The following is a 24,386-nucleotide window of genomic DNA, read 5'->3' on the forward strand; positions in this document are numbered from 1 at the left end:
TCATTACGGTGGTGCTGGTACTATGTTGTCTTGCAGACAAATGCTACGTATTGACCATTGCTTGCAGCGTTGTTTTCCTAGCTCAGCCTAAGGGTCCTTCTGTTTCCTCTTCAGCCATTTTCCACATCGCTACTCTCATGCCCACAAAGGATTTGGATAAATATCGCTGTGACAAGAAAAGGCACCTTGGGAATGACTTTGTTTCTATTGTTTACAATGATTCTGGAGAGGACTTTAAACTGGGAACAATAAAGGTACAAGATTTTACTTGCAGGCATATTACAAAACAGGCATTTGACTGTTTTTAAAACCTTAATCTGATGTGCATTATCTTGGTGAACAGTGTTGAGATCATGAGTGGAGTTTATTTGCCTCAACTGGATTCACACATGATAGTGTATAGCATTCACCAGAGTCACATTGGATGCCAGTAAAACGTATTTGACTGTTGTATTGTTTTCCCGTTAGGGTCAGTTCAATTTTGTGCATGTTATCATAACGCCGCTTGACTATGACTGTAATCTGGTGACGCTGCAGTGTCGAAAAGGTAGGAATCCCTCCAGCATTTGTTCTCAGTCTTTTCTTTATTGTTGGTGGCGCAATAATTGACATCACTTTGCAGTATTTTTGCATTCCAAAAGTAAAAGCTTCCAAGAGAAACTTTCCCAAAACAATTTGCTGCCCAGTGACATCTGTTTATGTCCTATTTATGTATCGTACCCTATTTTTGACATCTTTCCACTGCATCACTCGTATCATCTTCAAGCTTAAGATAAAGATCACAGAGTAGAGCAGATCCCTCCAAGCACTGCTAGGGAATGCTGCAAGAGTTGGGAGGTGGAGACCCCTGCAGCTGTTGGCTGCCAGTGTCCTTCCCAGCGCTGCAGGTCCTGATCCTTGGGGTTCCATGCTGAGTCCTGCAGTGCTCGTGCAGTTACCTGCAGGGGCGTTTGCTTTCCTTTTACCAAATGAGCACTTCTGGGGTATTTTTGTTCCATTTCAGTTCGTATAATAATGAGCTCAGCAGGTTCCCCTCAAATGTTTACAGAGCAGCCAGGATTTGAGAGCCAGTTGAGTTAAGTTGTGGTCTAAACTCTGTCAGTTAAAGCTGGAGCTGTAGTGTTTGATGGAAGCTCCTGAGATTCTGTGAAACAGTTCTTCAGGTTTATATTACTTGTCCATTTGGTTACTGGCAACTTTTGTCTTGTACTTCTTTCTTAACTGTCTGACAAGAACTTTTCTTCTTTCTTTAAAAAATAAAGACATGGAGGGCCTTGTAGACACAAGTGTCGCTAAGATCATCTCTGACAAGAACCTGCCATTCGTAGCCCGTCAGATGGCCCTGCATGCTAACGTGAGTACCCCTGTGCTCCCTGAGACTTTGTCCTTCAACGGGCTTGTTGGTCTTTCACCAGCTACCAAGGAAAGTAGCTGGTGAGTAGGACTTGCTAAAACAAATAAGCGTTCTGCCTCAGCTATTTCTTCCAACCTTTGAGTCAATTACTACATAAGCTTACATTTCAATTGCAGTCAGACAGTACTGAAATGTTCTATTAATGTTATTGGCATGGTTATCTTAATGTGCATATATCTTCTTTCCCTCCTTTTCCCCATCCTTCCCAAATCAGATGGCTTCCCAGGTTCACCATAGTCGATCAAACCCTACTGACACCTACCCATCCAAATGGATTGCTCGGCTGCGTCACATCAAGAGGCTAAGGCACCGGGTGAGTAAACACATCTGTTCTTGGTGTTTAGAGCTGGGCTCTGCCTCACTGTGTTATTATAAATAAGGCAAATGAAATCAGCTGTCAAAACTTACTGAGTAAGAGAAATGTGTATATAAAGGTTAAAATCCAGCTCTTGCGGGAATGGTAAGTGGAGTGATGTAGGTCTGGATTTGCATCTTCCCTTGTGATAAGTGCATTGGGACCCCGATATCTAGACACAGAGCTGCCTGTACTTGACACCGTAATAGGGATTGCAGAAAAAGCTGTACCGAGTAACCTGTCCTGCCCTGGCTAAATGGAGAATGAAAAGAATTTCAGAGAATACAGAGCTCATCTGTTCTCATTTGACTTTCAGCTACGTGAAGAAACCCAGTACCAAACTCCTGGCCTTCCCCTGCAAATGCATTCATCTGCTCCGACAAAGCCCCCTCCCCAGATACCTCAGGATCCTCCACCAACCTACGAGACTGGTCAGAGGAAGCGGCTGATCTCCTCGGTGGATGACTTCACCGAATTTGTGTAGATCCCACTGGGTTGGTGTGTCCTGGGACGAACGAGGCAGTGCGTGCTGACTGTGCAGCTGCCTAGACGTGGAGGAGAAGGGTTCGGCAAATACAGTGTGGCTGTGCTGCTTTCTTGTGGATTCAGCACTGAACTTTATCAGGAGGTTCAAGTATGTTTCACTGTCTCAGCCTGCCGCTGTGGTCTGATGAAGATACTGTGTATCCCCAGCAGATGCTCCAAGAGAGGACCAACTCCACATTTTGTTTTTATTTGGTTTGAGCTATTCCAGGGCTTCCATCTCTGATGGGAACTTTCTTGCAGAACCTTTCTCTAGACTCCTTCAGCACCAGTGTCTGGTGGGAGCAGACAAAGTGTGATCCTCTGCACTTCATCACAGAGGTGGAAGAGGCATGAATTGTAGGAATTTTGACACCTTTATTGGGAATTAAATACAGAGTACTGGAAACCCAGTCACCATTTCTAAGCAACTCGGAATCTTTGCTTCTCTCCAGGTCTCGTTGACTCTCGGGACTTGAACTCTACAGCATCTGAGACTTGCTCTGCTGCCAGCTCTGGTAAAGGTTAAGCCGAACATGCTGCTTAAATTCCCAAGAACGTGTCTCCATTTTGAAAGACTCGCAGTGAACCCTCCCTCAGCCCAGGAGAAATGTTTTTGCTGCCAGAAGTAATGCAAAGCAGGGAGGTGAGTGTCACTTGGTGAAGCAGCAGAATGGCAAAGAGCTGGGGCACGAACCTTTGGGCAGAACAGTTTCACCCACTGGGGCTGGCTGCAAGGGTTTTAGCCAGAGGCCAGATGTGGTTTCTAGGTTCAGCTGCAGGATTTCTACTAACTGCAGCAGTGCTGGGGATAACTCATCCCTCTCTGTGCACTCGGTAAAACCCAATTTGAAAGACTGTTGACTTGTCCTGGTGGCATCAGCTCTGAATGAGTTTTGCCTCTTGCACTAACGCCTAGTGCCAGGCTCTCCTCCTGGGACCTTGGCTGTTGTAATTAACAAGCTGTCCTTTCAGTGCAAGCATGCACGGGTGGAATGGGATTATGTAGCCCATCTTGTTGTAAGATGGTCATCAGACACTACACTACCAAACTGGGAGACACCGTGTAAGCTGGCCTATACTGTGAGTACTTTAATCTCCTGCTTTGTGACTGAATGGAAGTGTGGCTTTTTGATGAGGGGGAACTGCAGAGCCTTTGCAGTGGAGCTGAATTCAAGTGCAATCAGCACATGGTACTGTGAAGTGACTGGCAAGAGGACAATGTATGAAATGCATTGAAATGAAATTGATGCAAAGTGATGCAGGGCTGTTTGGGAACTCTAAGTGTATGTTGTGTTTTGAGTGTTTATAAGTAAATATGTCCTAGAGGAAATAAAGTATTTGTATGGTCAGTGGGTTCTTGCTGACCTGGGAAGACTCGAACCATGTCTGATGATAATGTCACGGGTAATTTGCCTTTGTGGTGATGGCAGATTCCTCACTAGCAGGCTGATGCAGTTAATTACAGACCAAAGCATCCCTAATTGGTTCATTGATGTAAGAAAGTCTCGCATATTGTGCAGGAAACCTCAATTAAAATTCTGGTCACGGACAAAAAGAACAAATGGGGTGGGTAGGAATGTCTGGACAGGCAGCTGGACAGGCTCTGGTGAGTGCTGCTGTGCCCCTGCGCCTTTCCTGATCTGCTGGTAGTGGTGAGCAGCTCGCTGCCTGGCTGAGGGCTGGAGTGAGTGCAACAAAAGTACTGGAGCCAGGTTGTAGCAGTCATCTTTTATTTGACCTTGTCATTTTTTTAAGAAACATCCCCACAGTTACAAAATACGGTATTTTTGTTTGCAGTGAAATGCTGACCAGACAGTTAAAATTGGCATATTGATCACAATCATGTTTAAAAAAAAAAAAAAAAAAGCATTTATATAGAGGTCCTTCCCTCTCCCTTTTAAACTAGTGGATAGTTTTTTTTATTTTATTTAAGCAGCTTGATACTGTTACATCTGTATGAGACTTAAGACAATAAATAAGAAACCATCTCTGGGTGATTACAAACACAGAAATATACATTCAGGAGTACCTGGTGGTTAGGGCTGTAAGTCAAGTTCATTGCTGCTGACAGTATAACTCCATGACTAGTAACTCTGGCTGCAGCTAAGTGCATTGTATACGTGGAACCTTAGCTGTGACAGTGAAGGAACCCTGTGAGTATTGCTATAGCTTGTACAAATAAATGCTGCAATGAGAACTATGATTGCTTGAAAGCTGTCCGTGGTGCCCACCAAGCACGTGGGCCCTCACTGAGGTGTCTGACTTTTCAAGAAACAACTGTGTGGGTTCCAGAGCTGCTCTCCGTACTTCAAGTTAAGGTAAGAAGTAGGACAGTTGTCTTGGCCTGTTTCTGCTCCTCTTTGATTAGAAGAAGCACTTGGTAAGTCACGTGCATCACCTCACACTCACACACACACACACAGCAAGCTTGGTAAGGAACAGACACTTGGGACCAAGAATCCCGATGCTTCACTGGGGAGCATCCTTGTCCAGCCCGCAAATTTAGCTTATTGAAGGCTGTTCCGAGCACTCGGGTCCCTGCTCACTGCTGCCTCTTGCCTCCCTCTCTCCTACCTGTACTTTAGTAACAACTTCTTTTCAATGAACATACTTAAGCTGGGAGTCAGGGGGAAGGAGCTGAGCTCTGAACTGCTTCTTTTTTTGGGAGGTGGGTGGGGAAAAGGGCTTTTGATGATGCCAGGGCCCCAGAGCCTTCCAAGACCTGCTTGGTTTGGTCACTCAGCGCCCAGTCCCCCTGGCTCCCAGGCTGGCACTGACAGCCCCGTCCCTGTCCCACGCTGCTGTGGCACTGACCACAGCGAGCAGGCACCTGTAACCAAGGGGAAGGGGGCACAGCCCTTAGGGGTGGCTGTATCCACAGACATTATTCCACTGCAGCAGGAGGGAAATGCGCAGTCCCATTTAAACTTCAGCTCCAAAAGTGGCTGTTCTGCTGCAGTTGTGCTTAGGAGCTCTCCTGTGTGAGAACCCCATCGTCACCTGCTCCAGGGCTGGCATCGCCCCTCTCCCCTTGTTCTACTCACCTCCGGGCACTTCTCTGCCATCTCTTCAACCTGCCTCTTCCTTTCCCTGAGGAAAGCTTTCTGGGTACTAACAGTTTTCTCCACTCTGCACTCTACTTCCCTCCGAAATCTACTCTTGCAACCTTTACGGTGACCAACCACCAACTCACTGTAAGCGATCTTCATTCTACAGCACACCTCTGCTCCTGTCTGCAGCCTTCTGCAACCTTCCACAGCCCATATCCTTCACAACAATGGAGTTTTTCCAAGGGCAATTTACACCAGTCCCACAGCCATCACAAACAGCACCCGTGCATCTTCCCCCAGTCACCCAGAAGGGACAGGGGCAGGCAGCTGAAGCCCAGGAATGAAATCTTCACACGTATTTAACAGCAGAAAGTGCTGGGAGCTGGAGGAGGAGACTCACCCATGGAAGCATCCAGGAAGCATCTGACTGCTCCCAGAGGTCTCCTCCCTGGTCCGGGCAGTCCTAGGAACGATGCTGCCAGGAGCAGCAGCACCAGAGGCAAGACACACTGTCCCCTGCAGCAGCGTTTGTGCTGCTCAATGCTTCCCTTCAGTTACACTCCAAAGCAGGGAGCAGATTCAGGAAAACCACCTCGTGCACTGCGGGATCCCCACCACGCTCTGCTCCACCTGCGGGGACTGGCCCTGAGCCAGCCCGGCCCAAACCTCGAGAGCACACGCACCACATGCACACAGACACCTAATACTTTATATACACGGGACATTCCCAGGAAGAAGCACTTAATACATCCTTTAAATAACTCTGACAATAGTGTTCTGTCTCCTATCTACATGTTTCAAACACGTTACCGATGCTATGAAAATATAGCAAACATACAAAAATATATACATTTAAAAAAAAACAGAAACCCACATATAAATTACTTACAATATACATCATGTGAAATGGCGAGGACAAAGTGAACGCAGGCCCTGGCAAGGCTTCAGGGGTCGTGGTGCTCGCTGCTCCAACCCTGCAAGCACAGCCCCAGTGTGCTGCGAGTCACCAAGCAGGGCTGCGGGGACTCTGCCTCCTCCTGGCCCCCTAAAAATCTCTGTTTGAGTCCCCTCCAAATGCAGTTGGACTTCACAAAGAGCCCAGGAGGTAACGCCGTGGCCAGCTGGGGTGGAGGGGCTGCGTTCAGTTTATCCTCACTTGCTCATTTCAGTTTATGATTTAAACAACAACAACAAAAATACTGCTTCTGTGATATATTATCCCGTTCTTGTTAGATCGCATGTGTCATTGTTAGCTGAGGAAAGCATTGTTTAAAGTGCTGGGCAGTACATACGAACAAGTAAACCAAAAAAATACATATACTTACGTCAATACATTCCTTGGGTTAGAAAAGCCAAGCAGCCAGCAGCACGCTCACCCCTGGGCTGCCGCGCGGGGGGCGAGCGCTGGTGGGTGGTGGGGTGGGGTTGGGGGGTCCGCAGCGAAGCCAGCACGTTGGCAACCCCCTGCTCAGCGCCGACTGAAAGCAGCCCCGGGTCTCCAGCCCTTCCTTACCCCTCCGAGCCTGGCTGGGCAGCAGGGCTGGCAGCTCGCCGCTTGCAATGTCCTTTGTTTTAAATATCGGATCTCTTTAAATACAAATAATACCAATTTCCGGAGGATAAAAGTAGCCAATACTGGAAATTAACTGATCTGGGTGTAGATATTTATCTATATATATTTATGCTTAAAAAAAAAAAAAAAAGGTTAAATATCTTCTTGAAACCTGTAGCTTTCCTCCACAGTGCGTCTGGTCGGCAACATCCAAGATTCAGTTCAACCCCTCAAGGCCAGGGGCTCCCCTCTCCCCCTTCCACCTGGCACAGCCAGCAGGGAAGGGGCGGTGAGCCTCGTACCAGTCACCCTATGCTGGGCCCCAGTAAAGTGTCCTCATCACAGTCGCCTGAGGCAATCTGCTTGAAGATGGGGCCATTTAACGAAAGAGACAACTTTTTAATACTGCCCTACTGTAATTTTTTTTTCCCCGCACGCTGACCATAACCCGTGCCGTCTTCCCCGGCTGTCCACGAGGAAAGGCTCAGCCTTTTCCTATGAACCCTTGATGCTGGCAGCCACCTGCAAGGATGCCAGCACGCCTGAGCCACGAGGCCAGGAGCGTGGAGGACGGAGGCTGCGCCAGCCCCATCGCCAGCAGCGGCACAGCGCAGTGCTCGGCAGCTCCCGCTGCTCCAGGTGAGCTCGGCAGGCACAGCCCGCCTCTGCAAACCCTTTCCAAGGCTCGCTCTGCCCTCCCGCAGCTCGGCTACTTGACAGTCGGGTGCACCCTGTTCTTGGCCCGGAGAGGCCGCTTCTTCTTCACGGCCGGAGCCAGCGCGGCGTGCGCCTTGTGCGGGGGCAGCAGGGAAGCCGCCGCGCTCACGCCTCTGCTGGCACGAAGGAGCCGGCTGGGCACCGAGCCCCTGCTGCCCGGCGGGGCCGTGGGGGAGTGGGGGGACAGCGGGGCGTCCCGCAGGGGCTGCAGGTCCACGTCCGAGGAGATTTCGGGTGAGGGTCCCCGCTCTGCATTGCCCGCACAGTACCTGCTGAGGACGTCCTCCGCCCCCTGCGCGCACCTCCTCCTGCAGCGGCGGCTCTGCGAGCCCTCCAGCTGGTGCTCGATGCGGTACACGTCCTCCGTCACTTGGTTGACGCGGTCGAATTGGGCTAGCAGCATCTCGAAGAGGGAGAGGAGCCGCTGGATGTCAGCGTCCACCTCCAGGCTGTCGCGGGCGCTCAGCACGAGGCTCAGCCCGTCCAGCTGGCTGGAGGAGGTGGAGGCCCTGGAGCTGTCGGAGGCGGCGCTGGGCGTGGGGCCCCGAAAGGATTTGGAATCGCTGGAGTCGCGGGACGGCAGCGGTTCCATGCCTTCAAACCTCACCTTGTGGCGGAACTGGGAGAGAAAGGGGTGGGGAAAAAAGGGGAGAGGGAATTATTTCAGGAGCTGGCAACAGGGTACAACTGGCTGTGGTACAGCGCACCCCAGGGATCTAGGGATGGATCCCAAATAAAAAAATCACCTAAAACAATGGGACTGAGACCTGACAGCCACGACCCTACAGTGCCCCATCACTAAGCCAGCCCTTGGGCCTCCAGGATCTGCCCCTGCTCCACCTCTCCTGGCCAGAGGAGCTGGGGGACCTGACTGGGAGCAGTGCTGGGAAGCAGCTGGAGGCAAAGCGGGGCTGAGGATGGAGGACATAATTTCTCTGAAAAACCTGCACCTTAAGGCCTGCTACCAGAGCCCTTGCACACAAACTCCCCACGGGCTGCACTCACCTCCTTGGCCTTGCTGAAGCCCATCCACATTTTCAGCCTGCGCACGAAGAGCTCCACCATCTCGTAGTCCTGGGGCTCGAAGGCGGGACGGTACAGCTCGAAGTGCATCTCCCGGTAGCTGTAGACAAGCACCACGGTGAAGAGCCTCAGCACGATCCACACCTCCAGGATGATGTAGCTGGTGCAGAACAGGTAGTAGAGGCCGGAGGACTCGGGCGGGCAGGGGCGGAGGTTTGTGCTGCCCCGCACCATGGCGAAGAGCAGCAGGAGGCTGCTGCCCACGCTGCGGAAGGACTCCGAGGAGGAGGAGAAAAGCTGCAAATGGGACAGCGGAGAGATAAAAAGGGATCAGTTGGTGCCACAATGTCCCCCAACACGCACTACCCCACCTTACAAAGTCTGAGCCCTGCAGAGCAGCAGGGCTCTGCTGGCAGCTGCAGCACGGGGAGGGCTGGGGGGGTCACACAACCCTGGGCAGCCCTTGCTCGCAGCCAGCCCCCCGCCAGGTGAGTTGGGGGGAGCAGGTACTCACCAGGAAGCCAAGCTGTGCATACGCCAGGAGGAGGACCACAAAGGCCAGCCCTGCAGCCATCAGCTCCTTCATGGACTTCTGAAAGGTCTTCCCGAACACGGACCACTGCCTGACGAAGCGCAGCTGCTGGGCCGCCTAGGACCAAGTGAGAGGACAGTGTTAGGTGTTACAACATGGGCTCAGGTGCACAGGGTGCTGCAAGGCCTGCCCAGCACCACAGAGCCTCTTCCTTGCTCTCCTTGCCCTGAGAAGAGGCATTACAGCACTGCCTGCTCTTGGACTGCACATGAGAACTTGCAATGGGCAGGCAGGCAACCAGAGGCTAAAGCAGAGCCCACAGGCTGAGGACACGGGGCTGTCTGGTCATTAATGTGGAGGTGCAGACATCCCTGGCTGTGATTCCAGCCCCAGATGGTAAAAAAACAACACCACATCCCTGAGCAAAGCCCACATCCCCGACCACATCCTGCTCCCAGCCAGCCCTCTCCATACCTGCACGGTCAGGAGGAAGAGGAGGGAGGCAGCCAAGGTGCTGAAGATGGTGTTGAGGAAGGCCACCTGGTAGAAGTTGGTGAAGCCCTTCCTGTTGTTGAGGTACTTGAGCCACTGCTGGTCGGCGAGGGTGGCCTGGCTGAGGTGCACCACCACGGTGCAGGTGGTGAGGAGGATGAAGACCCACTGGCCGTAGTTGCCCCACAGGGTGAAGTAGGCCCTGCCCTCCTTCTTGATGGAAAGCGACTCGGACACCACGAAGTAAACCACGAACATCATGAGGAAGACCTGGGGGAAGAAGGGAGAAGTTACCAGGGAAGGAGGGGGCAACGTTTGCCTGCCAGGCTGCACCAGGAGACCTTGCAGCCCCCCAGGACAGCAAAAACCCCATGGGCTAGGCCAAGATCTGCGAGCCTACCCCTGGAACACAGTTCCTCAACTCCTCCCATGCCTTCCAGCCAGGAGTTGGACTTGATGATCCTTATGGGTCCCTTCCAATTTGGGATATTCTATGATTCTACGATTCCTCTTGCTCCCTCTGTCCTGTTCCCTCTTGCCCTAGCAGCAAAGCTCCCCAAAGCCCATCCAAGGCATGTGCAGCAGGGTGGCAGCGCCCAGGGAAGGGGGCTCTGCTTCCACCCGGCCCTAGCCCAGCCAGGGGAACTTTAGTCTGCGGTGACCAGTGCTGCTTTTCTTGGGGACAGACCCCTGAGCATCTCTGAGCAGTGACCAAAGAGGAGAGGGGCACAGGATGAAGAACCACACTGACCATCATGAGCAGCTGCAGCGTGACGCCCCTGCTGAGCCGCAGCAGCGGGAAGGGGCTGATGGAGAGCGCGGTGACGGCCTGGCCAGCGCCCAGGAACTCCAGCTGCAGGGTGATGGCAGCGTGCAGGTCCACGCTGGGGTTGTACTGCATCAGCTCCACAAAGACCGCCCGGCTCCTGCGGAGAGAAGAACAGCAGCTCAGGGACCTGGGGCAACACCAACCCTGGGCTGTGGTGCCTTTGTAGGGTCCTAGGTTCTCTCCCCAGTGACACCTCCAGGAGTGCCCCTTAAAAATCTTGGTGACAGCAGAACATCTCCTTCGCCCCTGCCACACTCACATGTTGTCGATCCAGGTGTGCTGCTGAAGGTAACGCAGCTGAGCCCTGCTTTCCTCTAGCGAAGCCCCCAGCTCCTGGATGTAGCCACCGGTATCGTAGAAAGAGATGTAACCCCAGTACCAGACCCTGCAGAGGAAGAAGAGCCACGGGGTGAGAGCTGGAGACAACAGCCCTGGTGTGCTCTCCTGCAGGCAGACTGAGCGGGCAGGGAAAGCAGGAGCCAAGTGCCTGCCACCACTCAAACTGCCAGCATGGGCGCATTTGGGAAAAGCCCCTGGCATTTTTGTGTTAATTTACCCTTTGCAGAGCTCAGGGGCTGCAGCTGACCTTACTGAGGTGAGGGCTGGGAACCACCCAGGGCACCAAAACACCCGACGAGTTCCAACGCCCCCAGCACGTGGAGCAGAGGCACAGAGAGCTGCAGGCTGGGCATCTCCTTACCCGGTGAGGTCGGGCGGCGAGTAGGACCACGCGGCCGTCACGTTCACGGCTGCCCTTTGCCAGCCAGCTGCGTAGTCAGCCGTGGAGAAGCCGGGCGATGTGCTGCAGTCCTTCCCGGCACCTGTGCCCAGCCCACGGAGGAAGTCGTGGGCAGTGAGCTGGCACTCAGCTGGAAGGAGACCGACACCGTCACACACACAGCACCCAGCGTGGGCACACAGCTGAGCCTTCACCCTCAGCATCTCCCCTCCTCCCGAGCCCCCTTCACCCCCGTGTCCTCACCCGCACCTCCTAAAATCCCATCAACCTCTCCCTTCAGTGTAAGCCCCTCCATCCTCATCACTGCCCCAGTTCATTTCACCTCTGGTGGCAGCAGCACCTCATACACACGCTGCAAAGAGCAAAGTGCCTCCATAACCCCTGCCTTGCTCCACCCAGCACCCCACTGCACCCAGACCCACCCATTTCACCCTCCAGGCAGTGCCACCCCCCCATAGGTGACAGCAGGGCCCCGGGCTGCTGTCCCCTCCCTACCTTCCTGCAGCCGGAGCTGGCGCAGCCGGGCTGCCCCCAGCGTGGTGCTGTGGCTCTCCTGACCCGAGCGGTTGTTGTAGAGGTACGGGAGGAAAACCTGCGACATCCAGACCCAAAACTGATCCGACCTGCAAAAGGGAACGGCTGTGAGGGGCAAAGACCTAAAGGTGAATGAATCCCCTTGATGCTGAGCCCCAGGGAAATCCTGGAAGGAGCCAGCAGGTACCTGCGCCCTCGCCCTGCTGGCTGGCCATCAGCCCACCCCAAGGAGGGGATCGCTCAGCCCACCCCAGCCCAGGCTCTCTGCTGTTACCTCTTGATGCGGAGGAATTCACTGCTGCCCAGCTGCTGCTTGATGGAGCTCTGCAGGAGGAAGGCCCTGCTGTTGCGGGTGGCGTCTCCGTAGTTGGTGAGCAGGATCACCAGCAAGAACATCATGTAGATGAGGAAGTTCTGGCAAGCAGAGAGCAGAAAGGGATTGTACCCAACAGCAGGATCCCGTCCTGTCCCTGCAGGAATCGATGCCTTCTGCTGGGTGCAGCGGGATCAGGCCCCAGAGCCTGCTGATAATTCCCGTTTGGAAGCAGTTTAAAACAAAATCCAGGCACAGGCTTCTTTTTTTAACTCCCCTCAGAGCAGCCAGCCCAGGACCACGTTTCAGCTGGTAGACACTGCACAACCTCCCTGCAGCAGTGCTGTAGCTGGCAGCTTGGTTTATAAATGCAGGTACAGGAGGTTTTGCTCTTTAAAGGATTGGCACTCAGCTGACAGTAGCTGGATGCTCTAAAGCAACCGCGTACTCCCAGCACCAGCGTGGAATGATCTACAAAGAAACTGGGACTTCTGCTCTTGTTATGTCTCACAAGACCCTGTTCATTAATTTTCTTTGTGCAAGTTGATGCTGCACACCTGGCCCTAGCCTCAAACACCCCAATTACAGAGACAAACAAAGCCACTGCTCCAAATCAAGGACACGGCCACCCCCTTACGGTCCTGCTGTCCAGACACCTCAGAGCTTCAGAGAGAAGATGAACCTCACTGCCTGCCTTCTACAGGTGGGGAAACTGAGGCAGGGACCGGACACCTGCACCTCTGAGCTCAGGGGGTCACAGATGGACTGGGAGGGCCCACACAAGGATTGATCTCAGCTGGTGGTGCCAGCGCTCCACCTCTGCTCACCTTCAGCATCCTGTGCAGCAGCTTGACCTTCCTGGCCTCCTCCTTGGCCTGGAAAAGGGCAAATCCCTGGGGGGGTCGGACTTTGCTGATCTTCTCAGAAACGTGCTCAACAAACGGGTGCTCCACCAAGGTGTCGTCTTCCTCTGGGTGCAAGCGCTTGGCGACCAGTGAGAAATAGAGGGCTTCCAGCAGCACCTGGGGACACCAGCACGCTGTGAGCTCACGGAGCAGAGCTGTGCCACCAGAACCACGGGGCAGCAGCTCCTGTTTGCCCTTCAGCCACAGGGCACGGCAGCTCAGCACCACTTTGTGGAGCAGCTGGCTGCCTGTAACCCAAATTGCCACCACCTGCCTCCCCTAACACTGCTGTTGTGCCCACCCTCCTCTGCAGAATTCAGTCCCCTGTGTCTGATAGGACTTGATTAATATCTGGAGATGTTAATTACAGCTGATATGTGCACACAGACAGGTAAGTGCTTGTGTCCTCCCTTTTGTTGTCCTTACCTTCAGGGGCTCCCAGACCAAGAAGGATGCCAGGAAGCTGAATATCCCTGAGATAAGCCACATGAGGGCAACGCTGGAGGAAAAGCCCACCCCGATCCACACCGAGACCCCCGTGGAGGTGGCAAAGAGGAAGAGGCTGATGCCATGAGCCAGATAGGAGCACCAGGGGGGCAGCAAGCGCTTCCTGAATGTTTGGTCTGCAACTGGAGGGAAGAGAAACGAGAGCAACCGTCACTGCTAAAGGGTCCCAGTGGGCACAGGGCTGAGCACATCCCTCATCGCAGCAAAGAACTCGCCACCAGTCCCGGGAGGGTTTGGAGGGATTGTCCCAGCCATCTCCCACTAAGCACGAACACAGCAGCCTGAACCACAGCCAGCCCAGCACAGCAGCCTCCCATCTGCAGCAGCAGGGTGGGCAGCAGGAGATGGGATCCTGCCTCGGCAGCGGGATCAGCTCCCTGCTTTCCATTAGAGCCCCAGGAAATGGGGCATGCCCGGCCTGGCTGGAAGTGCTGCGGTCAAGACCTGTGAAAAGCCACACAGATCTGTCACAGCCTGCCAAGCCACCCTGCCCCGGGGCTTGCTCGGGCACAGCCTCTTTTATCCACCCATCTGAACCAGTGCTGGCATAGAGATCCTACAGCCATTCATCAAGCACGATGAACGGAGGGATTTTAGCAGATCCAGGAGGATTTACTGCTGTGTCCAATTCTCTCTGCTGCAGCCTGTCCTAAGGAGGCCGTGCCTCAGGAAGCCAAGAGTTCACTACAAGAACTGGTGCTCAGCCTCTGCATGGGGCACAGCCTGGCACTTCCCACCCCCAGGCCTGACATCCTGCTGGTGCAGCCCCAGCTGTGTTGCACGCTCCACTAGGAAGCACCTCTCCTCCTCTGCTTTGTTGGGTGGTTTGAACTTTTGTTGGCATTTGACTCATTTTCCTGTAACAGAGACCCTCGCTCTGCATCCTCATGCTGGATGAAGGAAGGAATTGGTGGCTGAAGGAAAACAGCAGACACATCCCTGCTGGGAGCAGCCTCTCCTAACGCTCTGCTTACCTGCCTGTTCCTCACAGCTGTGCTATGTGCCAAGGCCCCTGCCCGTCCCCAAAGGCCCCTGCCCGTCCCCAAAGGCCCACGGCACTGCCGCTGGGCACAGCCCTGGTACCTGTCCACGTCGACTTGGCCGACCTGCTCACTTCCCGGGGAGGGGCTGCCATGCCCTGGCCCTTGTCGTTCAGCTTCTGCATCATGACAGTCTCCACCTTCTCCCCGAACACGCTGGAGCTGCCGAGGCAAAGGGGTGCTGTTGGTGAGCCATGCGGGTGCTGTGGGGTCAGGCTGTCAGCAGCACGGCAGCACTGGGCCAGGCAGAGGTATTTTATAGGGCAGCAGGCTCAGGCTGCCAGTACCCTGATGCTCTGCTCTGCATTTTGCAGAGGAACACTTTTTGCTGGAAGACTTTCCCCTCCCTCACCCTGCTGCTTTATGCTGGCTTTATCCGTGAGCTGCCAGCCTGACCAGGCAGTGCCCGTGCCCCAATGCAGGGTGCTCTGGGCATGGCAACACATCAGGGATTCAAACCCCCTTCCCCAAAGTGCCTCCCTGGCACTTCATCAGCAGCCCACAAAGCTCTGGAGCCATTTCTCCAGCCAGGGCTTTAGGGGATATTCCAGGTGGCTCCTGGAAGGGATGCAGAGCCCTCCTGGAGCCCTGGCTGTGCAGGCTGCAGGAATCACAGTGACACAGTGACTGTGTGACAAGGCTGTCTGGGGCTTTGCAGTGCCACGAAGCCCAGCTCAGCTCGTTGGGGCTGCATGCAGCAGAGCTGGCAGGCACAACAGCAGCGAGGGCAAGGACAGGAGACACTGGATCTGCCTGCCTTGCGTGGGGAACTCTGCTCCCCCCGTACTTACAGGCCTGAGATCAGATCTGTTTCAGCCCTCATGTACGGCCCCAGGTCCTGGGAGTGGGAGATGCCACTAGTTCCTTCTGCTAGGATCTGCCGTATGAGGTCCTCATCTGGGGAAACAGCACAGAGGGCATTGGCAAGAGCACAGCACGCAGACCCCCACCCTGAGAAGGTTCTGACATTCCCATTAAAAACATGATCCCCTCTTCTGCCTTGCAAATTGAAGCCAGTTTGGTGGCAAGCTCTGCTGTTCTGCTTCCCTGGAGCTCCCAAGCACCAGATTGCTTCTCCTGCACGTCCCTGCAGCATTCAGCACAGAGCAGCCCCGCTCGCACCCACCTGAGGCAGAGAAGTACCGCGGCTGCCCCTGGTGCACGCCAAGCGACAGGCTGTCCTCCTCAGCTGCCAGTGGAGCCTCGAGCCCTAGGTGGCGGCTGGCTTGGCCTCTCTTCAGCTTCTGGATGGTGTTGCCCATGATGGAGGGGTTGCTGAGGAGGTCTGGCCAGCTGAGCAGCGCCTCGCTGGAGGGCCACCGCACGAGGCTGCGGGAGGACAGAGCACGGCGTGCAGTTAGGAAAGGAAGAAATAATTTGTGGGAGACCAGAAGAAGAAGACAACACTGAATTCCTACTTGTTCCATCCCCAGGAGCCCACTTACCTTTTGGAATCCTCCAAGAACAGATCTGTCTTGGTTTGCTCAGAGAAGGCCTGTGGAGGAAGAGGAGGAGTTTCAGGGATGTGACACTGCTGCCCAGCCAGAACAGCAGCTATGCAGAGACAAAAGGCTGTGGCTCTCCCCACCACCAGTGCTGTCCGGTGGCACGAGTGCCTTAGTCCTGGCACTGACGGTGATGGATGCAGCTGTGGGGGTGCAGGAGAGCCCACAGAGACACCTGCAGCTTACCTCTGCCCGCAGCCCAGGGAAGGTGGGGAAGGAGCTGTCGAGGATGGAGGAGTCCAGGTAGTTGTCGATCTCCAGGGACTGCTGGTCGGAGTGAGTCAGCGTGTGGTTGATGGAGACCTGCAGGAGGCAGGAAGGCTTGAGCAGACCCAGGAGGGGTAGAGGTGGCAATGTGCCCGGTGGGGCTGAGAACAGGCACGTCCTTCCCTGCCTCAGGCACTGCCCCACAGCCCAGGACCCTCTGGGCTGTGCCCCCTACAAGTTCCCTAGAAGCTGCAGGGGTTTAGTCTCCTGCAGAAGCAGGGAGTGCTCATAGGAAAAAGAAATATCAGACACATTTGCTGCTCATCAGTCACTGAGCAGCTGGCTGCAGTACTTAATGAGGCCGTTAATTGTGTGTAACTAGTCATTAAATCCCTAGCTAATCCTTCCACAGCTGCCTAACCACAGCTCTGTTCAGAGAGCTGAGTTTGTACCCAGGGCAGGTATTTCATTAGGAATGCTCGACTGAGCTGCTCTCAAGCTCCTACCAAAGCAGCAGAGGGTCGTACCTTTCAGTGGCATTTGGGTACTTATCACTTACCAAAACCAGGATGAAGTGCCTAAATAGAAGCCACTATCACCCAGCAAATGTGCATGACAGTGACCTGTCCCCCTAAATAAAGCCAGGGGCTGCTCCCTGCTCAACAGGGGGTCAGAGCCCTGCATTGTCCCAGGCTGTGGCCATGAGGCAGGGCAGTGCAGAAAGGCAGCAGGGAGACAACCCTCTGAAGAAGTGATATACCACCAAGGGTAGAGCACTGCCCCAGATGAGAAAACCTGATGAGCACACCCATTTGGGCAGCCAGCAGCTACTCTTTTCCTTTTTTACTCTTTTCCTTTTTTACTCCTTTTAATTACCTTGCCACGAGCCATCCGGAAGAGAAATAAAATGACCAAGTAGAGAGGGTAGACCACCACGCTGGACACCAGACCGACAGCCACGGTGTCCACATTAACAGGCACCAGGTTGGAAATGGCTCCGTTGCTGGAGAGAACCAAGAGAGATTGGAGATGGGTGTTAGCAGGAGCACTCGGAACTGCCAGCCAAGCAGAGAGCAAGACAGAAGAGCACAACTGGGCATTTCAGGAGTGCTGGGAAAGAAATGGGCACAGGCTGTGCTAATAGATGGCACGGCAAAACTGGGCAAGGGGAAAAGCTGATCAGGCTCTCCTTGGTCCCCCATGCCCCATGTCCTGATCCCAAATTCGTTGCGAGGGGAAGGGCAGGCTGCAGGCCACAAGCAAGGCAGCTGTTTGCAGGAGACATAAGGTCTGTTCTGTCCTGCCAAAGGGGAAGCACAGGAGGGGCTCTGAGGAGTTAAGGGACAGCGCACCTGAGGTGTACGTTCCCCACCATGCCGTACCACACAGCATTGGCACAGAGGAAGAGGAAGATGAGGAGGGAGCAGCAGGTGGCCCTCTGGACACGGGTGAAGCGGCTGCGAGGCGGGCGGTCCCACATGGACAGCCAGATGTGCTTCTCGAAGAAGCCTCGCTGCAGCTCTGCTATGAAGATCCGGGAGAAGCTCCTCAGCTCCGTCTCACCTGAGCACAAAGAGAGACTTTCAGGGTCAGCTGCACAGGAGAGGGTGCCCAGCTGGGGCTGGCACAGTCCCTCCTTGCAGGCTGATATTCAGAGTATCCCCACTGCACCTATGCTGACCTTTTTGCAAAGCTGGATCCCAGCCATGCCTTGTCCTCTAGCACAAAGCACCCAGCAGGGCATTTGGCTGTGCAAATCATCAGTGCAGTGAGATTGTAGCCGTGTGCAGGCTCTACGGGCTCTCTGCAGTCTCCTGCACAAGCCCTTCCTCGGTGCAATGGGAGCTGCCACCCTGCCCAGCCTCCCTGCCCTGCGCCCAGGAGCCGAGCACTCACTGGCAGCATAAACCTCTTTCTCCACCATGCCATCGTTCTCTTCGCTCTCCACGGACAGCCAGTCGTTCACCAGGAAGAAGTAGCTCTTGCTGCTCTGCAGGTCCCGGACGATGACGTGCTGCAGGTACCACGAGGGGCTGAGTCCTAAGGGTGAAGGAGTAAAGAGATGTGTTTCGGGGCAGACACTCCCCGCGTGAACCCCTGATGCCCGACGGCAGCCTCAGCCCCCACGCCTGCCCCTGTCCCACCTTTGTTGTCGTGCCAGATGCGGATGCGCCAGATGCTGCCCAGGTTCCGCTCCGTGGCGATCTGAAACACGTCGAGGCTGTTGCGGTGGAAGGCGTTTTCCCCGTCCAGGTGTCTGTGCCCACTTTTGTTGTCCACGCCGTACAGGGCGATCCCCACGTGCGCTGTGGTACCTGGCAGGGTTAACGGGGCTCGGTTAGGGAAGTTTCCCCAAGGTGGAGCCGTTCCCAGCCCTGCCTTCCTGCCAGGGACATGGGGCCGGGTGTCTTGGCCCTTCAGAGGGGCCACCTGGGGACCTGGGAGGCAGAAATGCCCTCGGCAGCTGTCCCACACCCCGCGGTGGTGTTACACAGCCTGCAGGGCAGCTGCTCAGACTGATCCTTGGCATCCTCGTGTTTTTCCATTTTGGAGGGGACTGAATCTGAAATTCCTTGACTTGCTAACACCCTACCGGGAGGAGACATTTATTCTGGATGTCTCTTCCATCAGACAGTCAGAAGACTTGTTTGCTTTGACTTCTCTCTGGTACCCGTTGCCAGATGCTCCCTGGTCCACCTGCTCAACCTGGGCGGTCCTTGGGGGGACTTTGGACCAAAACTGCTCCCAGTGAAACCAGTGGATACGCTAAGATCACTGGGAGCATGCCTCTAGCAGTGACACGGTGGCATCCTATGCCCATCTGTGCTCAGAGCTCCCACATCCCAGCTCCCTGCATTTCCAGGCCTGGGATGATATTTCTGGCAGCTCGAGCTACAAACCCAGCCCCAGGTCAGAAAGCCAGGCTTTCTGCCTTCACGCTGCTAGGAAAGATTGGGAGGGGAGAACAAAGTGATGGATGGAGGTGGAAAGCAAAACGATCAGTCTGCAGTGCCCACAAGGCCTGGATGCTTCTGCAGGAAAGGATCTACGGGAGCTCCAGCAGTGAGGCACAACGGCTGCCTCCTCCTGCAGGTGTTTCTGTACCAGCTGGCTCCCTACATCAAGAGGTGACTCTTTTTTTTCTCCTGCTCCATCATCAAACACACAAAAACATCTGAATGCTGTGGGTAAGCCCTGAGCTGACTGCTGGGTGCTCCTTCAAACAACAGCTGGGCTCTGGGCCCTGCCAGGGGACATTTGGTGCGGGATGCCCCGAGGGGAGCTCTCAGGGAGCTGCACAGATGTCACCCTAGCAGTCACGCACGGGAGGAGTCTGTGGGCTGACCTGATCCTCTGCCCCAGCCAGTTTTCACCAGGATCTCGTATTTATACAGCCCGTTCTTGCCACAGAAGGGAATCACCCCGACGCGGTTGATGTCAATCATGTCCAGCTTGTGCACAATCAGCGCGGCCACCGAGTAAGTCACAAAGCAGACGGCGCACGTCAGCAGAACGATGTAGTTGAGGCCCGGGCCTGGAGCCTGGAAGAAAAGAACCAAGCTGAAAAATGCTCTCTTTCCTCAGGAGGACCCCGCTGCTCCCCGGGGGCTGTGATGAACATCACTCGCAGCACCACGTGCAACCAGAGACCTGTCCCTGCTCACACTGTGCTCAGGGCTCATGTGCTGGCAGCAGCCAGCCCCAGCTCACTGCAGCAGCTGCAGGGAGCTCTCTGCTCCCACCTATGGCACAGCAACAGAGCTGGAAGGAGCCCCAGTGTTCCCAGGAGCCAGGGAGCAGCTGGCAGGTGCAAGCTCTCCGGGACCAAACAGTGCTGTGACAGCTGGGAGGAGCATTTGGCATCTCATGGAAAAGGTGAGCACACTGCGAGGTATTCAGACTGGGGAATAAAGCCAGCTGCAAGCGTCTGCTTTTAGCATCAGCAGCCAGGACTCACGAGCAGGGGACACAGCCCCTCTGTGCTCGGCTGCAGCACCCAAAGGTGTGCAGGTACGGGTGCTGGTCTGCCAGCCACCACCCAGCCCCAACGTGAACACCAGCAGGAGCCCAAGACGTCACACAGCCTCTGCTTTGTTCTACTCACGGGGAAGATGAACTGGACAGAGTTTGGGGGCACAAAGAGGCTGGCCCCGAAGGCGGTGAGGTGCTGGGTTAAGCAGACGGCCTGGTCTGGCCTGGTCTCCTCGAGCGGGACGATGCCTTCTGTCTTCCAGCGTCGCTCCTGCTCGCTGAAGTACTGGCACAGGGACGTGTACAGCCCCAGGGTCACCTCCACCGGGGACCAGCTGAAATGGTTGGTGATGTTGAAGTAATACTTCTGGATGGTGTCATCCGTCCTGGAAAGGGCAGGACAGCAAGACATCATTACCCACAGGCTGAAGGGACACAAACCCCAGAAATCACCCCCCTGCAGGGACAGGTAAGCACACAGGAGGAGAAAGAAAGGCCTGGTGAATGTGGTATAATCTGCACAGCCCTCTATGCTGAAGTTCTGGGGCTCTAAAGACCCCTTGAATTCTTCTCTCTTTGCGTTATTTCAGTACCTGGGAGCACTGCACTGCCTGTCCCTTCTCTTCTGTGTGCTGGGAGCCTTGCACAGCTCTCCACCCGCCCTCCCCTCTGTCCCACTGACCCCCACGACTCTTCCAGAGCAACTTCACTTCTTGGCTGGGAGCAGACTCGCTCATCAGGAGGATTAATTCCTCTTTGAACGTGCTGTTACCAAAAGCCATGGAAGTTGTGTCAACTTACACAACAGTGGCTCCGCTCCTGCCCCGCCTATTCCCAAGCTGCCTGTCTTTCTTCTCAGATCATGCCTAGGAACGGCTCATAAATAACACGAGGCATGAACACACACACTCCTGGGAAAGGCAGCAAGTCAGTGACTGAAGTTACAAGAACGACTGCTCTGACAGAAAGAAGAGAGCTTGGCTCCAAACCCCAGTGGCACAGCAGCCCAGGGCAGCCTGGCATTAGCCATGGCAAAGCTCTAAGAATCCCTCGTGCACATCCACGGGACAGCCTGGGGGTGGCAGGGATCAGTAGGGAAGGTGCTCTTACAGCGGTGAGGTGAAGAAGGTGTAGAGCTTGTGGTCATCTCCAGACAGGGCCTCCAGGCTGATTTTCTTCGAGGCAGTGCAGTTGTACTCATTGGGCTCTGGTTCGTGGTGGAGATAGGCCATGATGAACGGCTCAGGCTCGCTCGCGATGTAATGATCTGCACAGGGGGAGAGAGAGAAAGAACAGAAAGTACTTTATAAACACCAGGGAGAGCTCAACCACGCGGCTGCTGCCAGCAGTGGATGCTCGGGGAGGAGTGTCAGCAACACGGAGCTGGGAGAGATGATTTCCTGCCTGCACTCTGCCTGCAGCTCGGAGGATTCCTGAGCAAGAGGCTCTGGATCCCAGTGTACCTGACCCAGGGACAGGACAAGCTCCCTCTGGTGCTAACACAGCTCACAGAAGCCACGCTTTGCTGGGAAAAGCAAAAGGCTTCTCGGTGTCAGAATCCTCAGACAAGGATTGCACCAGGGTTGGATAATGCCCATGACAGCTGCGACCTCGGCAGCGCAGTACAGGACCTTCTGTCCCGAGATGTGCTCCCAAACACATCCCCTGACACAGCCTCCCCGTGCCTCCAGCCCAGCCCTCCCCGCCCACGGGATGAAACAGCAAAGAGCACGGGGAGCTGGCTCTGAGCTACCGTTCAGGACTTTGTAGGTGAGCCTGAAGTGCAGTCCTGCTTCTCGGTTGTTGCTCTCCATGGTCACGATGAGGTTCACGGACGTTCTTGCCTCGATGACCTCAGTGCCAGCAGCCAGATTGTCAGCGTCCGTGTTGTTTGACACCATTACGGTGATGGCTTTCTCCGAGTCCAGGCTGCCGATGGGGATCTGCACCCCGTTGTGGGTCTGGAACTCCATGGAGGCCACCTTCGTGGACACGGTGTAGTTGCTGATGTAACCAAAGGGGAACGGGTTGGAGTCCACTTGGAACATGACTTGAATTACGTCGGTCAAGTTGGAAAGGGTGGTGTTGAAAGCCTGGGGGATGGAGAACTGGCAGTTCGGCGTGTTCTCATAGCAAAGCAAGTTAAAGGGATCAGATCTTTTGCCTGTGGCCTTAATTTCTCCCCCCACCAGCTCCAGGGGCTCTTCATTCAGCACGCGAGACTTCATGAGGATGCGCATCAGGCTGGAAGACAGGTTGTAGGCTTTGGGAGCCAGCAGCAGGTTGTGGGAATCAGCAAGCAGCTCCTGGGGCTTGGACTCTTGTGAAACCGTATTGACAAGATGGATTAAGTCACCTGTCAGGAGAGAAATGACAGTGCAAAGAGAGGAGCTGGTAAATAGTTGAGTTAACTACTAACATCTAGGTAACATCTGACACCTTCCCAAAACAATCAGACAGATCTTTCCTTGCTGTTTTCTCACTGTCACTCTGCACTGCATACAGTGACCTGCCACGCTTGAAGTGTTCAGTAGCCCTGAGCTGAAAATAGAGCTGTCAGCTCTTCCTGCCATGTCTGGGCTAATCTACACCGTTTGGTGATGAGGACTTAATCACAACAGGCTTTATTTTCCTCCTGTGAAGTGACAGGAACAACAGATTGGGAAACAGCGGAGCGGATAAAACAAAGATGTTAGCAGGTTTTTGCATTATATATTGAAAAATGGTCAGAAATGTATAATGAGCAGTGCAAAGAAGGTGTCTCTGCTTGTAACCAGGTGGGAATTTCCAGTATTCAGGGGTGCCCCAGTAAAGACTGGTACCCTGCTCAGCCTGCAACCAGGAAGGCGAGTATCTGGAAACCCTATCTGTTATTCATTCTTTACAAGAATGACAATTCCCTGAAGTACTGCAGAGTTTATTAACAGCTGTCATATTTAAATATCCACAGAGACAGCTGACAAAGCCAGGATAACCTTGGGAAAAGTGCAGGGAGAATAAAGCAATGGGGGTGCCATGCTCCAAATCTCAGACACAATTTCCCTAACGTCTCGAAAAGGCACGAGCCAAACCTCTGGTCCAGGCAAAAGCCTGCAGAGCTCCCCTCAGCCTGCTGCTGTCCTGCAGACTCTGTGCCTACAGCATGGTCAAACGCCCCCCACTCCTGCGTGAGCAGAGCCCACCTGTGATGTTGAGAATGTTGTCAGCAATGCCCGTCGGGGTCACGGTGCCCTGGGTCGTTTCCCCCTGCAGAATGGTCATCATGGTCTCCAGCTTGTTCAAGGTCCTCGTCAGGCAGGACTTGCAGACCATCTCCTTGCTCACCACCTGCACAGGGAAACACAGCCTGATTCAGCTGGCTCAGTCCTACAAAGACCCGAGGACATTTGTTCAAACGCTTTTTTCATTCTCCAAGTTATCCTTGTTCTTTCCAGCCCCGAGGAGGTACCTGCAGAGACCAGGGCTGCTCTGCCCACACTAAGAGGTGCCAAGGTTTTGTGGGTGTCTCCAGACACCTTCCACTCACCTCCCCTCATGCTCCCATCTACAGGCAGGCATGCTAAGAGGTGATGGAGGACACATTAGTTTGAAAAGGACCACGAAGGGCAGCATATTCAGCTTCCCTGAGGTTTGGCTGTAAGGACCAAGCACGTCTCCTGGCATTGCAACTCATGGATCACCCGTTTGGGGCCACACACTGCTCCTACAGAAATCACCCAGGAGGAGCTGCACAGGATTCCTCCAGACGCTCAACTGTCTTCAATGGCAGCAAGGTCTGGCCCTAACTGAATCCACTGCGGTGTCCAAATACTCCTGGAAACTGTGGGAGGGATCCTGCCACTCAGGCATGATGGATGTCCCTCCCTCTGCTCCCAGACGTGTCCAAGAAACAGAATGTTCCAGCCACGGCCTGCAGCTCCCAGCGCTCTCGAGGGCTGGATGGGAGGGACCGAGGCAACACATGGAAGCTGTTACCACAGGCCAGTTCCTAGCTCTTATTCATCTTTTTCTTTTAATCATCACAGGATTCAGACGTGATTCACCATATGTTTTGGTGAAGAATTAAAACAGTGTCTGCAGGTCTAGAATTCCCCTGGTTTTGCTTCTATTTGTAAGCTACGAGAAGCTAGGATGTACTCTGTGTGACAGCGAGACAGACTGAGATATCGAGCACA

General features: G+C 54.4%; 2 protein-coding genes across 9 annotated transcripts in view; one reads left to right on the forward strand and one right to left on the reverse strand.

Moving 5' to 3' along the window:
* Nucleotides 1–3,674, forward strand: part of TSC2 (TSC complex subunit 2) — a 33,118-nt gene extending 29,444 nt beyond the window's left edge. For 6 of the 7 annotated variants that reach the window (XM_068698881.1, XM_068698883.1, XM_068698882.1 and 3 more), the window contains 5 exons: nt 115–254; nt 469–547; nt 1,263–1,354; nt 1,629–1,727; nt 2,086–3,674. In XM_068698881.1, coding sequence (XP_068554982.1) covers nt 115–254; nt 469–547; nt 1,263–1,354; nt 1,629–1,727; nt 2,086–2,253 — 578 coding nt within the window. In that variant the 3' untranslated portion in view covers nt 2,254–3,674. Of the gene's footprint in view, nt 1–114; nt 255–468; nt 548–1,262; nt 1,435–1,628; nt 1,728–2,085 lie in introns of those variants that run through there. The other variant, XM_068698887.1, reaches the window with a different exon arrangement.
* A 333-nt stretch (nt 3,675–4,007) lies between these two features.
* PKD1 (polycystin 1, transient receptor potential channel interacting) overlaps nt 4,008–24,386 on the reverse strand; it is an 84,214-nt gene continuing 63,835 nt past the window's right edge. For both annotated transcript variants that reach the window (XM_068698880.1, XM_068698879.1), the window contains exons 22-46: nt 23,394–23,538; nt 21,965–22,567; nt 21,322–21,478; nt 20,345–20,597; nt 19,586–19,781; nt 18,384–18,554; nt 18,136–18,279; nt 17,592–17,802; nt 17,116–17,242; nt 16,219–16,335; nt 15,973–16,022; nt 15,654–15,856; nt 15,319–15,424; nt 14,571–14,689; nt 13,407–13,609; nt 12,903–13,097; nt 12,037–12,176; nt 11,724–11,851; nt 11,190–11,358; nt 10,749–10,874; nt 10,412–10,586; nt 9,643–9,930; nt 9,151–9,285; nt 8,619–8,933; nt 4,008–8,232 (exon numbers count right to left, since the gene is read on the reverse strand). In XM_068698880.1, the coding sequence (XP_068554981.1) occupies nt 7,606–8,232; nt 8,619–8,933; nt 9,151–9,285; nt 9,643–9,930; nt 10,412–10,586; nt 10,749–10,874; nt 11,190–11,358; nt 11,724–11,851; nt 12,037–12,176; nt 12,903–13,097; nt 13,407–13,609; nt 14,571–14,689; nt 15,319–15,424; nt 15,654–15,856; nt 15,973–16,022; nt 16,219–16,335; nt 17,116–17,242; nt 17,592–17,802; nt 18,136–18,279; nt 18,384–18,554; nt 19,586–19,781; nt 20,345–20,597; nt 21,322–21,478; nt 21,965–22,567; nt 23,394–23,538 (5,103 nt within the window). In that variant the 3' untranslated portion in view covers nt 4,008–7,605. The remainder of the gene's footprint in view (nt 8,233–8,618; nt 8,934–9,150; nt 9,286–9,642; nt 9,931–10,411; nt 10,587–10,748; nt 10,875–11,189; nt 11,359–11,723; nt 11,852–12,036; nt 12,177–12,902; nt 13,098–13,406; nt 13,610–14,570; nt 14,690–15,318; nt 15,425–15,653; nt 15,857–15,972; nt 16,023–16,218; nt 16,336–17,115; nt 17,243–17,591; nt 17,803–18,135; nt 18,280–18,383; nt 18,555–19,585; nt 19,782–20,344; nt 20,598–21,321; nt 21,479–21,964; nt 22,568–23,393; nt 23,539–24,386) is intronic.

The sequence above is a fragment of the Anas acuta genome, chromosome 15 (assembly GCF_963932015.1).
Source record: "Anas acuta chromosome 15, bAnaAcu1.1, whole genome shotgun sequence".
NCBI classification, from domain to species: Eukaryota; Metazoa; Chordata; class Aves; order Anseriformes; family Anatidae; genus Anas; species Anas acuta.